Source organism: Camelus dromedarius, chromosome 6, assembly GCF_036321535.1.
Source record: "Camelus dromedarius isolate mCamDro1 chromosome 6, mCamDro1.pat, whole genome shotgun sequence".
NCBI lineage: Eukaryota > Metazoa > Chordata > Mammalia > Artiodactyla > Camelidae > Camelus > Camelus dromedarius.
The window spans coordinates 13,462,046-13,478,373 of NC_087441.1; the positions used below are offsets into that span (position 1 = coordinate 13,462,046).

The 16,328-nt window shown below is 42.8% G+C and overlaps 1 protein-coding gene across 3 annotated transcripts in view; it reads left to right on the forward strand.

Annotated features, from left to right (window-relative positions):
• Positions 1-16,086, forward strand: part of RMND1 (required for meiotic nuclear division 1 homolog) — a 38,426-nt gene extending 22,340 nt beyond the window's left edge. For 2 of the 3 annotated variants that reach the window (XM_010994010.3, XM_064486572.1), the window contains 4 exons: positions 139-215; positions 2,487-2,607; positions 15,387-15,503; positions 15,864-16,086. In XM_010994010.3, coding sequence (XP_010992312.2) covers positions 139-215; positions 2,487-2,607; positions 15,387-15,503; positions 15,864-15,905 — 357 coding nt within the window. In that variant the 3' untranslated portion in view covers positions 15,906-16,086. Of the gene's footprint in view, positions 1-138; positions 216-2,486; positions 2,608-14,744; positions 14,926-15,386; positions 15,504-15,863 lie in introns of those variants that run through there. The other variant, XR_004138377.2, reaches the window with a different exon arrangement.
• Positions 16,087-16,328: the final 242 nt, after the last annotated feature.

Consider the following 16,328-nt stretch of genomic DNA (forward strand, 5'->3'; position numbering starts at 1 on the left):
TTACTGTGAAAGAATAACTACACTTGGGGAAAGAGGGCCTGGTTTTTCAATAAGAGATTAGGAGTTTATACCATAGAAAAGGCTAGTGGGAAGGGAAATGTGTGTATGTTTGTATCTATTTTTCCCCCTCCCAAATAGGCTTTAAAAGCTGGGAAGAAAGTGAAACTCTCTCATGAAGAAGTTATGCAGAAAATGGGTGAACTCTTTGCCCTAAGGTAAAAATTTTCTCTGTAAATAAAATATTTCAAATGTTTAACAATCTCTAGAAAATATTCCTGTAGCTCTGTGGTAAAGAGCAGACTTTCATATTTTTATGGGAATTGCAGCTATTTTTATTTCATTCGTTATAAGCATGGAGAACTCCTGCCCACCAGGAGCAGCTGGGCTATGTTAGGACTACCCTGGAAGAAATTCTGCATGTGCAAAAGAGACCGCAGTTAACCTACATTAAACCTGCATCAGGGAATGTAGTAGATGTTCTTTGAAGATGGAAAGACGTATTCTGGAATTTGGACAATGGGAATTCACAGTGAAAGAGTATCACTGCATCGTAATGCTAAATAGACCTAATTGCTATGGAAAAGTTATGCACACATTTCATTGACCCTGGGACACCGTAAGATGCCACGGGAGAGTAAAAATGCTGCCAACTAATGTACGAGACAGTGCTTTTTTATCAGAGAATTTTAATTTTGCACTTACTGAAGTAGCTCTTTCAGTCTTACCTGGATGTCAGTTTTACCCCATTCCCTCTTGGCCACGCATAAAAAGGAAAGCGTAAGGGAAATAAATTGTCTAAGTCAATGACAGCTGAGTCACCACTGCCACCTGTGCAACGTCGTCAATTTTAAAGATGTCTCCCATTTTCAAAGATGGTAAAATGGGAAGATCGGTGTCTTAAAATTGATGACATATGATTCATTTAAAATTAAGTTAAATCAATTAAGTTCTCCAGTCTATTTTATTCTTGTAATTTTCTGAGCATTTATGAAGTAAATCGTGGTGAATCTTGCTGCTGTTCTCACTAGGCGGCATTCTCGGTGTTTCATCCCTTGTGCTGTGTGGGATGAGTCACTGGCATTCACTGGGAACAGTTTAGCTGGGAGTGGTTTTTCTGCGCTCTCTGTACATGCTTGGCCTGGAGGGAAGTGGTCCATTGTTTCATCACCTGTGCCTTTCTCAGAGCTCAGGGCCCCTAACTCAGGGCGCCGACAAAAATAAAACCCCATGCGTCAGGAGCATCCCGCAGCACATCTGAAGCCTTGAGCTCTCTAAGAAGTGGCATAGAGAGACTCCTCTCCACTTCTCCTGGTGATGCGAGCAGAATTTGATATAGCTAATTATAATGTCAAAATGCAGAAGTTGGGGGGAGGATATAGCTCAAGTAGTAAAGCACATGCTTAGCATGCATGAGGTCCTGGGTTCAATCCCCAGTACCTCCTCTGAAAAACAAATAAATAAACAAACCTAATTACTCCCCTCCACCAAAAAAAAAAAAAAATAGCGGAAGTTAGGACCAAATCTACTTAGGTTTGTGAATAGTTCCTATACAGTCTTCCTGTTCTTATCCTAATTTTTCTTCTCTTTACAATAAGAGTGCTTATGTGTTATTAAAAGGAATATGGTGAATCTGTGAAGAGAAAAAGAAGTAGAAATGTGGCAGGTTATTCTAGGTTAGAAGTTAAGTCACAAATTGTACAAGGTATGATCCCACTTGTGTAAACAAACAAAAGTGTTCATCTTTGTCTTGATGTGTGTGCGTACTACCAGACACGCACGTGGGCACACACACGTGCGCAGGCACGTACACACACATGTATATGCATAGACAGCAGGGTGTTTGCAGGGCCTAAAGGATTTCAGTTGTGTGTTAGGGTGAGAGGTCTGACCACTGTTTTCTGAATTCTTCTCTAGGGTTTTTATTTTTTATGGTGAACAGCTATTTATGTGTTACTTCTACAACTTAAATTTTCATTTAAAAGCAAACTCAGGCCTCATATGTTAAAAAGGGGGAAATTTAGAGGAAGTGTGTGTGTGTGTGTGTGTGTGTGTGTATTTGCTTGTCCAATGTTGCTCATACACTGGCAGGATACAAAGGAAACAAACTGGTTACCCATAAGAAAGATGGGGACAAGAACAGGGGTAAGATTGGTCAATTTTTACTTTTTTCTATCCTTTTTTATTTTTGAGCCATGTGATTATCCACCAAATATATATATATAGTAACAAATTTTAATGAAACAAGCAAGCTTAGAGAATTTTTAATCAGGTGTTTTTTTCCCTATGTACTTCATAAATGTTAATATAAAGATTGGATTAATTGGTTGCAAATTTGAAATTTTTTAATTTACATGTTCCTCAGAAGTAAAAGAATCAGCATTCAAAAATATTTTCACAAAGTACCATGTAAATACGAAATAAAATAGAGACCGTGATTTCTTAATTCAAGTAAAAAACTAAAAAGTTCTAATTTTCCTTTTTTTAAGACACCATATAAACTTGAGTTCAGACTTCTTGATCACTCCTGATTTCTACTGGGACAGAGAAAACCTGGAAGAACTTTATGATAAAACTTGTCGGTTCCTCAGCATTACTCGCAGAGTTAAGGTATGTATTTTGCACTTATACTGAGAAAGACACAGTGTCACCCATAAGTTGTATGACTATGTGAAGAGAAATTTTCAATTAAGTTAATGTGTTCAACTGCTTTTAGAGAAGTATCTTGTTTGACTTCTATTCAGATCTCTAGATTTCCCCTTCTTGTTTTCCTGTGTACAGTCTTCAACTTTTGCATTAAAAGATAATCTGATATTTGCTCTACAGACTGGATAAGATTGGTAAGAGTCTGGAGGCCTAGTGGTCTGTTAGGAAGTTCTTACCAAGTTTGAAGCAGGAGTTCGTGGGGTCCGGAACTTTACTGGTGACAGCGAGAGTAGAAATGAATTTAGGAAAGAATCCTTTCAGACAAATCAAGTGGTTGGTCCTGGGAGGCCAGGGAGAAGGAAGAGTAAGGATGACTGCGTACCTGTGGGTGACAGGTAGAAAGACAGCAAATCACAGAGAGGTTCGGGGTTGGGGGAGGAGCCAGATTTAGGGTGTGTTGAGAGTAGAGCAGTAAGAAGGCATCTGATTAGAACGGTCACAAAACCATTTAGAAGTGTGGAAGCAAAGTTGAGGACAGAGGCATCTGTACCAAGATAACAACAGAAGTGAGTGGAGGTGGTCATGATGGAGGTAAACCACATGGGGAAAGAGAGCAGAAAACAAAGTGGACATTAGTACAAGTGTGCGCAGTTTGGTGAAATTTTATCACGTGTGTCGATCCAGGTGACCACAAGATCTGGACACAGAGCTATTCTGTCCCTGCAGAGATCTCCCTTGTGCTGTCCATTTATAGTCACACCACTCCCTCCCCCACCAACCCTGACTCCTGGCAATGAGTAATCTCTTCTGCAGCTCTATAATTTTGTCATTTGGGGAACGTTACGCAAATAGAATCGTGCAGTATGTGACTTTTAAAATGCGCTTCTTCCAGTGAACATAGAACCCTCGAGATCCACCCAAGTTGTTGCCTGTATCAATCCCTGCCTTCTTATGGGTTACTTAGACATTTTGGGGGGATTCCATTTTAATTTATGTTGTTTTTGAGTTTCTCTCTTTGCATGGATACTTAGCGGTTGCTCTAGGTTTTACATTACACAGACCTAACTTACCGCAATCCACCTGTTTTGACATTTTGCCAGATTAAATCAAGCATAGAAACCATACAACACTTTACATCCCTTTACTCTCCACTTTGAGTGTTACAATGTCATCGGTGTTACAATTTTTGCTTCAGCCATCAAACATAATTTAGAAGACTCGAGGAAAACGAAATTCTACTATATTTACCCGTATTTTTATTCTTTTTTTTTTTTCCAATGTTGTTCCAAGATTTCTTCTTTCATTGTTTCCTTTCTGTTTGAAGAATGTGTTTTAGCCATCCTTTTAGGGTAAGTCTGTGGAAGCCCATTCTCTTAGTTTTTCTTTATCTGCGAGTGCCTAGATTTCCCTGTCATCCTGAAGGATTTTTTCACTAGATAGAGGATTCTGAGTTGACAGTTCTTGTCCTTCAGCACCTAAAAATTACTGTGCAGCTTTCCTCTGGCCCCTATGCTGGTTTCTGAGGAGAAATCTCTCTTTCTGTGACTTGACTGTCAGATCTTTAATCAGCCACCAAGCCTTTGAGTCTCCGTCCACTTTTTTCCTAGTCTGCTTTCTCTCTGTTGCTTGTATTGGGGAATGTCCATCGTTCTAGCCTCAGTTTCACTGATTGTTTCTGTTACTTTCATTCAGCTCTTGAACCCATTGAGTTTTTATTTTGTTTATTGTATTTTTCAGTTCTAAAATTTCCATGATTCTTCATGCTTTCTATTTCTTTGCTGAGACTTAGTTTTTAGGGTTTTATTTCATGTGTTTCAAGTGTGTTCACAATTGCTTGTTGAAGCATTTTTATGGTGGCTACTTTAAAGTCCTTCTCAGATAATTCCAACATCTAATCCACCTTGATGTTAGTGTCTACTGACTGCCTTTTCTCATCCCCTCCTGCTAATTTTGATACCTCCAATTTCCCTTAATGCCTGAAGTGTTATGCTCAAGTGTTTTTTCTTGATATACAATGACCCCCGTGTTCTCTCCTTTTTCCAATCTTGGTTCTATCAAAAATAAATAACTTAAAATTCAAAAATCCACCAAGTTTCATTGAATGCTGTGGCAGCTCTGGTATCTACAGTTTTTTTCTCCAAGCCAGACACTTTCCCTTGAATAACCACATCGAATTTCCTGCAGTTGTCATTAATCTTGTTATCACCTGTTCCCGGAAACAGCCCGGGAAAGTAGAAGTCATCACTAGTGGTCAAGGAGAGAGGACCATTCTAAGCTATATTGCTTCTAGCTGACACAGAAATATTGATTAGTGATACTTTAAGAATCAAATTTCAGTGCATCAACAGCCTAACTGGACACAGATTTGACAATCCAGTTGTCTGGTCAGATGTGAAAAGCATTGGACTTCCACGGTTGTGGAGTGTCTTCGCAAGCTGAAGGTCCAGGGGATATAAAAGAAGTGTACTAAAAGCTGAGGAGGAATAGGTGAGGGATCTCCTGTGGTTGTATTAGTTAGTTTCTGCTGTGTAACAAATTGCTCCAGAATTAAGTGACTTAAAATAGCACTTAATATATCCGTATTTGTGAGTCAGGAATCCAGGTGCAGCCTAGCTGGTCCTCTGGCTCTTTCACAAGACTGAAGTCACCCAGGAATCAGCTGGGTAGGATTCAGTTCCTCTGGGCCATTGGAGCCAAGCCTTAGTTCCTCGTGAGCTCTTGGCAGAGGCCTCCCTCAGTTCCTCGACTTGTAGGCTTTTCTGTAGATGCCCTCACAAACATGGCAGCCACTTCATCGTGGGGAGCAGGTGGGCAAGCAGGGGAGAGAGAGCTAGCGAGGCAGAGTCACAGTCTTTTGTAAGCTACTCACAGGAATGACATCCGTCACTCTTGCCGTATTCTGTGTGTTGAAAAGAAGTCACTCAGCCCAGCCCACGGTCGAGGGGAAGAAACTACACAAGGTGTGACCACTGGAGGTGGGAATCTTGGGTGGCATCTTAGAAGTCTCTCTACCACTGACTTCAGGTTTTGAAAAAGGTGGAGAGAATTTTAGAAGCCTGCTTCATAAGCACTGTGACCCCCATCTCCTCACACTGCCACAACATTTGTGATTCCCAGCTTCAGGCCACCAAAGGCACCACTACCACTGTCAGTCTCCCTTTGTTCAGAATCGTCAGTGAGCCCACTGTCATTGCCCCTGCCTCTTGACCCAGGCAGGGTTGGTGCAAAAAGAAATGTTCTGATCTTTGACCTGCACAGTGTCCTTTTTCGTGTGTCTGTCCTCACTATTCAAGATGGAATTATTGACATCAGGTCTACGACTGAGGACACCTCCTTCAGTGAAGAGCAGTACCTTGACAACCAAACGGTCATCTGTTCATGGCTAAGATCAAGTGCAAACATGAGAAGGGTGTCAGTGAGAGTAAAAGGGCTGTCGAAGCCCCTCATTGCCACCCCCCCCCCCACCTGTCATATGGCTGAGTGGACGCCTTCTTCCAGTATCAAAGCCAGTTTGGGATTGGGTCCCTCCATGAAGGGACTGACATCTGTACCTCTGTGAGGCACTAGCAGTTGGAGAATCCGATGCTGACCCAGTACCCTAGACCAGTGGAGAAAGCCCTCTGCAATGCCATCCAGACAAGGCTTCAATCCCTTGTGGTGGCTCTCGCTATAGCCCCAAGATCTTAAATCCATGGGACGAGGTAAAGCTGGACTTATTTACAGACAACGTGATCTTATATGTAGACTCTCCTAAAGAATCTACAAAGAAACTACTGAAACTAATAAGTGAATTTATCAAGGTTGCAAGATGCTAGGTCAGTACATAAAAAATAATTGTTTTTCTTTATCTACCAATGAACAATTGGAAAGTGAAATTTTTAAATACCTTTACAATAGCATCAAAAACTTGAATTACTCAGTAATAAAAATTTTTAAGTGTACCCTGAAAACTAAAAGATACAGCTGCGAAACTAAATAAATGAAGACATAGACCATGTTTATAGAAGACTCAGTATTATTAAGGTGTTACTTCTCTTGAAAATTGGCCTGTTCGGCCAAATCCCAGTTAAAATCCCAGCAAGCTTTTTAATATCTAACAAGTTGATTTTAAAACAGAAATGCAAGGGGCCTGGACTAGCCAAAGCAAATTGAAAAAAGGACAAAGTGGAGGGGTTTTATTTTCTTATTTTAAGACTCAAGCTACAGTAGTCAAGACAGTTGAATATTGGTAAAAGAATAGACATATACATTAATGGAACAGAATAGAGCCCAGAAGTAGACCTGCACACATATGGGCAATTGATTTTTGACAAATATAAATTAATTCAATGACAAAGGGATAATCTTTTCAACAAATAGCGCTACAACAATTGGATAGCCATGTGTAGGGGGGAAAATGAACCCTATCCTTTACTTCACACCATTTTTAAATAAATCAGAGACCTAAATATAAAAGCAAAAATTATAAAACCTCAGGAAGGATATGTAGGAGAGAAGCCTCATGGCCTTGGGGCAGGCAAAGATTTGTTAGGACAAAAAAAAAAAAAAAAAAAGAACCTTGGAGAAAGAATTTGATAAGTTGAACTGCATCAAAACTAAAACTACTGCTCTTTGAAAGACACTCTTAAGAAAATGAAAAGACAGATCACAGGCGGGGAGGAAGTAGTCTCAGTATACAACCTGACAAAGGACTTGTCCAGAGCACACAAAGAACTTCCACTCAGAAGTAAAAAGACAACCCAGTTTTTTTAATGGGCAAAAGATTTGAGCTGACACCTCACAAAATAGGTGAGTGGCCAAATGAGCACAAAAAGATGTGCAACATTATGGCTTATCAGAGAAGTGCAAATTAACAGCACAATGCGATATCACTGCACACTCATTAAAATGGCTAAGGTTAGAAAGAGTGACGATACCAAGTGTTAGGAAGGATGTGGAGCAGCTGGAACTTTCATACATTACTTGTGGGAATAGAAATTGATGGTACAACCACTTTGCAGAAACAGCCTGGCCAGTTTCTTATAAATTTAGTCGTGTGTTACTAAATGATCCACCAGTTCCTCTCCTAAGTACTCATGAGAAATGAAAACATATGTCCTCAGATTAATTTGTACACAGATGTTCATAGCAGCTTTATTCTTAATAGCCAAAAGAAAAGCAGTCGAATGTCCATCAGTAGGAGAATGGGCAGACAAACTGAGGGATCTCCATACAGTGGAATACCGCCCAGCAGTAGAAATAATTAATTACCAATCCATGCAACAACACGGATGAATATCAGAGTCAAAAAAAATCTAGACACAAAAGAATACATGCTGTTAATAGGAAACTCTAGAAAGTGAAATCTGATCTGTGGTTATAGAAAATAGATCAGGGATTCCCTAGGGCTTGGGGAGGTGGGGGTAGGGCAGTAGATTCCAAAGAGGCACGAGGGAATTTGAGGCGATAGAAACGTTGTGGCTGGGTGGGGAGAGTATAGCTCAGTGGTGGAGTGCATGCTTAGCATGCACGAGGTCCTGGGTTCAATCCCCAGTACCTCTGTTAAAAAAAAATAAATAAAATTTTGAAAAAAAGAAAGGTTGTGACTGGTACTTATATGGGTATATTTTTGTCAAAAGTCTTCACATTTTATACTTAGAGTGGAAACAAATGTGCTTTACTGTATGTAAATTATGCCTCAACAAAGTTAATTTGAAAAGAAAGCCTCTTGTGAGAATTCTTTAAGGACATTAAGCAGAAGCATCAGCCTGGCTGAGGCAGCCTGACTTACTGGGGACGGGCTTGAAAGCAGTCCAAAGTTAACAGCTCTTGGATGGCTCTCCTTTTTCTCTTGGGATGAAGACCTCTCAAGGAACCATGATGGTTGAGATGAGGCCAAGCAGATGCAGACCTCTTCTGATAGCCAGCCTGTTGTGCTGACTTAAGTCAGTGACAGTGGCTGAGCAATAACCAAGATAAACCAGCTGCTGGGCAAGTTTGGGCTTGGGCATCCTCCCCATCTCCTCCCTCCCACATCCTGTGTCCTTCCTCACATCACAGTATCCTTTGATTTTGTTGCCCATGATGTCCTTCACATGTCCCTCGTGGACAGGAGTACAGGAGAAGAGAACAAGGTCACAGTCACCAAGGGTGAAGGTGGTTTGAGCAGGAAATACACTGTGTGTGGTCCAGGAGGAGAAGTATAAAGACAGAAAGATCCTTCAAGAACTTAGTACATTCGACACGAAAGTCACGGCTGAGGATGAGAAATGTCAAAACAGGGATCGATAACGAACATGGAAGTGCAGTGAAATCATCAACTCGTGGGACGAGAATCATAGCGCCAGGCAGGAAGGGGAACCCAGAGAAAGCACTGCCTGTCTTCACTCGGCTAAAGCGGGGAGGGAGCATGCCAGGAGGGCACCGTGGGGCTCTCCGGGGACAGTGCCCCTCCCAGTGGAGAGGCTTCCTTTGGGCCCAGCGTTGGGAAGTTGATTCTGCAACCCAGGGAGCAGGTGGGCAGGGTCTGCTCAGTCTCGAAACTGCAAGAGTCCTGGAACAAGTCAATTCTGTGGCTTTTTTTTTTTTAATCTTATGTGAACTCTATGTAACTGAGTCCCTGGGAGAACACATACATTGCACTTATCAGTCCTGTAAACAGGTGGAAAATTCAGGTAGTGTCCTGAAGAATAAAAATAAAGGTCTGTTTAAACTTGGCACGGGTTGTATCTGTGCTGCTGGAGTGCTTTGTACGTGTTCCTCAGAGGCAGCAGTCCACTCTGCATCGAAGTGATCTGATTACACGTGCACCTGCCGTTCCTGGTGGGGGCCCTCCTCCTGGCCTGCACACTGCCACCGTCTCCCCATGTGCTCACAAAGCAGGGAGAGAGAGCACACACGCACTCTGGTGCCTCTCCCTCTTACGAGGACACTAATTCAGACATCATCTAAACCTAGTCACCTCCCAAAGGCCTCATCTGCAAATACCATCACACTGGGGGTTAGGACTTCAACATAAGAATTTGAGGAGGGGGACACAAACGTTCAGCCTGTGGTGCCAACAGACTCTGGAAATCCACTTTAATTTTTCTTTAGGAGCTAAAATTCAAGTTTCATTTAAATTATCGTTATAAATTACACACTTCTGCCACATCCTTACTAGATTCTATGTTAGGAACTAGGGCAAGGTAGCTAAAAGTAGAAGTAGCAGGTATTGGGGGAAAAGGGATTTACATGAAATTGGAACTACACTCGTGAGATTCCCGCCTCCTTCCTTAAAACACAGCAGCAAAAGTGGCAGAAGCGGCTTTCCCCCTGAATATATGATGAGTTCACCAGAGACTGAGGGATGATTCGGCTCCTGGGCCCAAGGGGAGGGTGTGGCGGGAGACCTCTAGGAGGTGACCGCCTGGAAACATGACCGCAGCCTGGGTTTGAACTACATTTTATGTAACAAATTTGGACACATTGTTTCTGAAAGCTGCTTATGTAACAGTCAGAATTTATGCTTTCGGAATTTCTTTGGCACCTGCCACCCTTGTGGAACTCTCCTCACATTCCATTGAACGTGTCCTCCTGATGTCAGAGGGGCCGTTCTCTCTACCACTGTCGGCTACTTGGCTGAATTCAGTCATGACAACTCACTGTTCTTCATTTCGCTCCCCAGCCTTACTCTGAGACCTCTCTTCTTAAATCTTCCACACGAGGTGTGAAGCATACCTACAAGTTCCCAAACGACACCTCTCAAGAGTATTTTCGCATCCCAAAGGCAGTTAAGACTAATTGGATTATGTGAAGATTCTTTAGGAGGCGTTAAAAGAATTTAGCCTCCCTGATGGTGCTCAACACGATGCTCACACTGTAGATAATACAAAAAGAAAAGAGCCTGTCCTGGCCTTCAGCAAGCTTTCCAGTCTCACAAGAAGACATGCAGCACAAAGAAAGAGCAGCGGTTGTGCTAGAAGAACATTGTTCCCTTGTTTTATTTTTTTGTTCGTTTTGTTTTGTTTCCTAGAAGAAAGAATCTTGGGAAAAGCAGGGGTGATTAGGTGTGAGATGTGCTGAAAATCAATCCAGAATGTTGAGGATGGAGGTAGTCATTTCCTTTGGTACTTGAGAGACCACTGAAGAGCAGAGAGCAGTGACAGGTGTGTCGCAGGGACAGAAGCCAGGTCGCAGAGGGTCCCTCGCTCCGTCTTCTCAGGTTGGTGTCCTACCAGGTTCTCTCGGTGGTTCCTCTCTCCCCGTGAGTAATCTTGTTCATCTTCACGACTTCTACTCCCACCTTTTCCTGGTAATTTTCAAATGGTATGTCTCACCTCAGCCTCCCGTTTGCCTTCCAGGTGTTTCTAGTTTCCTACCAAATCTCACAGATCTTCCACACGGACAGATCCACAGCATCCTTTGTAGAATTAATGACGTGTGTCACTCCCCACTAGAACCTAGGCTGCGTGAGATCAGAAAACAGGATTATTTTCTTCCTACTAGCACTGGCAAAGGTCTAACAGAGAGTACGTGCTCAATCCTTGTAGAATTAACCAGTGGTTAAGATTTTGAAGTGAAACTCACTGTATTCTCCCAGAAAACATCAACCCTTGCCCATCTCGCCTAACGGCACCACCCCGTAGCCTCACCCACCTGGTCAGTTAAGCAGAAACTTGAAACTCATCTTGGTTTCCTCTTCCTCCTTCATCCTCCACATCCAGTCAGTCTTTCATTTTCTCCTAAGTGTCATTCATTTGTTGCCAAATAGATACTGAAAATCTCTATGACAGACCCTGGGCTGGTGGAACAGGGAGGGACAGGGCTGACCCCGCCTCCAGCGCCGGCCTGCTGACGGGCGTCCCCACTGCCCTGGCCCCGGCTCTCCCGGGGCTGTTCTCATACCTTCTTCACTGTCTCCCAGCCTCGAGACTGGACCCCAGAGCTGAAGGCAGAGACTCATCTGTCTTATTCACTGGTCCATCTCCTCTGCCCAGCACAGTCTTGTAAATATTGAACAAATATTTGAAGACTGAACAGAGGACTGACTCCCTTACCTGCAGAAGAAGGTTCCAGCATCAGAGCACCGTGTATTCTCGTTTCTCTTGCTGCTGTAACAAATTACCACAAACTGACTTAACATAAATGTATCACTTTACAGTTCTGCCGGTCAGAAGTCTGACAGGGTGTTGGCAGGGCTGCGTTCCTTCCCGGAGGCTCTGGGCAGAACCCGTTTCCTTGGCTGTCCAGCCCCCAGAGGCCTCCCGCTTCCCTTGGCTCACAGTCCCTTCTTCCACCCCTCAAAGGCATCACGTCACATCACTCCGAGATCTTCTGCCAAGCCATTTCTACCTTTAAGGACCCTTGTGATTGCTCTGGGCCGGCCCAGATCATCTGGGATTCTTCTCTTACCTTAAGATCAGCTGACTGAACAACCTTCATTCTCGTACAGTCTTAATTCCCCTTTGCCGTGTACTGTTCTCGGGTCCCAGGATTAGACTGTGAATATCTCTGGGGGGGACCGTTACTCCTCTCACAATTTGCTACGAACTTACCCTTGTAGCCTCTCTTCCAGGCACTTCCAGGGCTTTCGCTGTCTAGCTCTACCTGCCTCCGTGCTGTTTCCTCTGCTTGAAATCCTCTCTCTCAGCACCCCCACTTTTCTTCCCGGCACCTGCCTGGTTACAGCCTCCTGCACGTTTACCAGCTCTGTGACCCCGCCTGTTTCCTGCTCCCTCACCTGTGTGCACGAAACATGCCTGACCCTGGAGCTCATGAAATAGGGAGCCTGTGTTAGGTGGGGCTCTCCTGCTCGCACATCGCAGGACAGTTGGGGTGATCTTGCTGATTTGTCACCATGTACTGGCTCACGTGACCGAGAAAAACAGAGAGGGAGTGTGGGAACAGGGGATGCCTGTTGCCCAGAGCCAGACAGGTCAGCAGGACTTTGTCTCTCCTCAGCATCTTCTATGCCAGTCTGGCCACATTCTTTCCTTCTCAGTGGCATTGTCTCTGAGATGGGGAGAAAGGGGTGGTGGGAAGAGGGACTGTCCAAGCTTACATTTCACTCTGCCTAGCAACTTCAAAGGATTGGGACATGTGTCCACGCTTTGACCAGCCCTGTGATAAGGCAGCTGGGTTCATGGTTGGCCAAGCCTGGGTCTTGTAGCAACCCCGTCTGCCCTCAGGTTTTTCGGTGGAGGGGTGAGGGGTTAGGGGTTGGTGTCAGGTGGGTATTGATACCATGATTGGCAGCATCATGTGGTTGTGATGTAAGATTAACTCCCCAAAAGAAAGGAGGCAGGAGGGAAGGGTGCTGGGCAGACAGCAGGTGACTGTCAGGCCGAACAAAGTAAGTACTGAACAACAGGGCGGTGGGGGCACAGAGGAAGGAGCAGGGGGTCAAGAAGGTTTCACACAGGTTGAAGAGGATGCCACCAACCAAAGTGTGATTGGACTAAATGATCGGATTGTTTCGCATTATCAAGAAGGCAGTGGTACGATGTTCTAGGCTTTTGAGCAAGGAAGTGACATGGTCAATTTGTAGAGTTCAGGATGAGGACTCTGGTGTCAGTGCAAAAAAAAAAAAAAAATGAAACCATCACCACCTTTAAAAAAAGCCAAACAGACCCGTTTTAAGAGGTAGCAGATAGGTGATGAAGGCCTACCAGGTATATTCAGAAATGGTAAGGAGAGAACAGAGCCCAGACTCCTGCAGCAAGGATAACTGAAGTGCCGGGGTCCAGGAGTGCAGATTAGAGATCAAAAGTTTCCTTGTTGTGTGACCGAGAAGATAGTGTGAACTGATTTTGAGCTAGGGGACCTGGAAAGAGGGATAGACTTGAACAGGTGTCAACAGTAGTTTGAGAAATACTAAATTGAAGGTGCTGGTAGGAAACCAGTAAGATGTTTTATAAGCAGTTAGAAATTCAGGCAGAGGAAAAATTAGGGTTAAACATTTATATTTGGGACGTATCGAAAAATAGTAGTTTAAATCAGTCTTTCCCAAAATGTGGGATACATATACACTTGTACAGGAGATGAACTTAGGTAACACATGGATCCTGAAATAACACTGAAGCGTTGAAGCAAATAACATTTCTTTTCAGTGGCGAGAAAACATGCTTCGTGTGGCTTTAGTGGCTCTTGGCCGGCCCTCTAATGTGTGCGGTCTCCCAGTCTCACCAGGCATCAGGCTCAGCTTTGTGTAGCCAACACTGTTTCATGTCATACTGGTTTTTCATTTTGGCAATGATAGTTTCCTTTTAAAATAAACATTTCTAAGTTAAGTCTTTTGGAATTTAAATACTAGTACAATTGGCACCTGTGTATCACGGAAGCAGTGATGGTGGGATGGAAATGACTTAAGTTCAGGAAGCGTGCACACAAACCAGAGTGGGCAGAGCATTCAGGGAGGGTGCAGAGCTAGGGGACAGGAGAGACAAGATCAGGACTCTGGAAATGTCATCTACAGGCAAGAAGTGGAGAAGACTCAAAAGGAATGAGGTCAGAGGTAGAACTTAGTTCCTAGGGGAGAAAAAGCCAAAGGAAGTGTGCATTTCAAGGTGTTGTCAAATGCTTGAAACTGAGGTTTCAGAATCTAACCAAGAAAAGGCGATTAGGAGACACCTGAAAGTTTCAGGAGGGTTGTGATATCTACAGCTTCTAAGGGCTAAGGAATAGGTTGGGTGCTAAGGAAGTGGAGGAAGAAAATGTCTGTTTTTCAGTCAAATTTGAAAGAAAATGGAAGAAGGCTGGGTCAGCGTTTTGAAGAGAGAATCAAGTTTAAGGCTGAGCATATTTATAGACCAAGATCCAGCAGCCATTAGAAATAGGAAGAGAAGAGAGGAAAGAAAGAGGCACTGTTCTAAGCATGTATACAAATTAGAAACTACAGGGTGACCACAAAGCCTGGAAACGTGGGCAAACATGTTATCAGCGTGGTTCCCATGGGTTTGCTCTCATTAGAAAGGCAGCTAAATGCTGTGGGCAAAATCACAGTGAATATAGTGCACAGCACATTTGTCACTCCCCAGACACGCGTCTATGATTTGTCTCAAATTGACTGTATCTGCACTCTCAGTATACCCTGGGAGTTTTCCAGAGGAATCCAAAAACTGTTTTCAAAAATTTGTTTCCAGACTTTGCAATTTAAAAAGAAAGTGAGACACAGAGAGATTAAAGAAGTATAACTCACCGTTGGTCACATTCAAGTCTTAAATTCAAAGATTGTGTGTTTTGTAAGAGCTCTCTCAACCAGCTTGTGGGACATCGGAATGCAGAACCTCTGGAGCTCAGTGTTAAAAGCAGTGCCACCTAGTGGTGAGTGTGCAGCAGGTCAAGTTTTGTGTTGGCGGTTTTTGACAGTGGGACTCAGAACAGTTTTAGTAGAGGGTAATCATTGTTTTTGTCATCTTAAGGCCATGCTAAAAGAATCGTATTTCAAGCTTGTTTTTATTAACTGCTAAACATCCAAGAGCAGCTATGAAACACTAGGACTCAAAAATTTTATTTTTATATCTTCCATCAAAATACTAAGCTTCAGTATGCAAAGTATTTTTTGCAGCCAAATCTGCATTACAAAATGTCTCTGGGTAGATTCACAGGAAGGAGACAGGTAACACTGGAAGGTTACCTTTGGGGAGAGTGTTGAGGAGCAAGAATTGAAGGGAGTTTTTCACTGCATACGTATTTCAAACTTAGAATTCTGAAGCATGTAATTGTTAATTTCTTAATTGAATTTGTTTAAATACACAGGACACTTTGACATTTTTCTAATGCAGGTAATGAATGAAAAACTTCAACACTGCATGGAGCTAACAGACCTTATGCGGAATCACCTGACAGAGAAGAGGGCACTCCGCCTGGAATGGATGATCGTCATCCTCATCACCATAGAGGTAGGTAACTCTTATGAAAGTGACTTGAAAATAATAGCAGGAAAGATCATGACCCTGTTCTAAATACTAAGTCTACTTGGAAGTGAGGCAAGTTTCGACTGTCATAGTATTTTGCAAGTGCATCAAATATGATTTTTGGAAAAGTTCTACATTTTTAAGGATGGCGTTCAGAAAAGGTCTAGCTGCAAATGTATAATGTACAGCCCAACAGCAAGCACCTGTGCCTCAGATCTGCAGCTTGCCATGTGGGACAAATGGTACTTCAGGTACCATTTTTCACTAATCAGTCTTGGAAAAATCATTTTAGTTTGTACCAATGATTTGCTGTGAAATTAACAAGTCTCATTTTTTATTTATAAGGTAATGTTTGAGCTGGGACGAGTATTTTTTCTGATCAAGTGATGACCAAAGGAAAAGTGTCATTGCAAGGAGATATCCAAGTTCTACAATCAAAAATAAATGCTCACCTGTTAAAATTTTTTAATAGGTATTTAATTTTTTGTAAATCAAGAAATTGTTACACTGACCTTTTTCAGTTCCTAAATGTATTGCTGCTTGAATAAAAATTATGAGGAACCTGGCATTTGGGCTGTTAACAGACAACTTTAAAGGATAATGTTCCTTGTATATTTCAAAAAGAGTTTTGGATAATCTTGGCATCTGGGAAATCCAGGCAACGATACTTATTAAATCTAGAAGGCTTACATCTCAGACCCTGCTCCTTAACATTTCCCACCCAAGACTGGGATTCATTTCCCCAAGAAATCCCAGTCTCGGCCCTAAGAGAACCACACAGGAGTGTGCTGAAATACATACCATGATAGG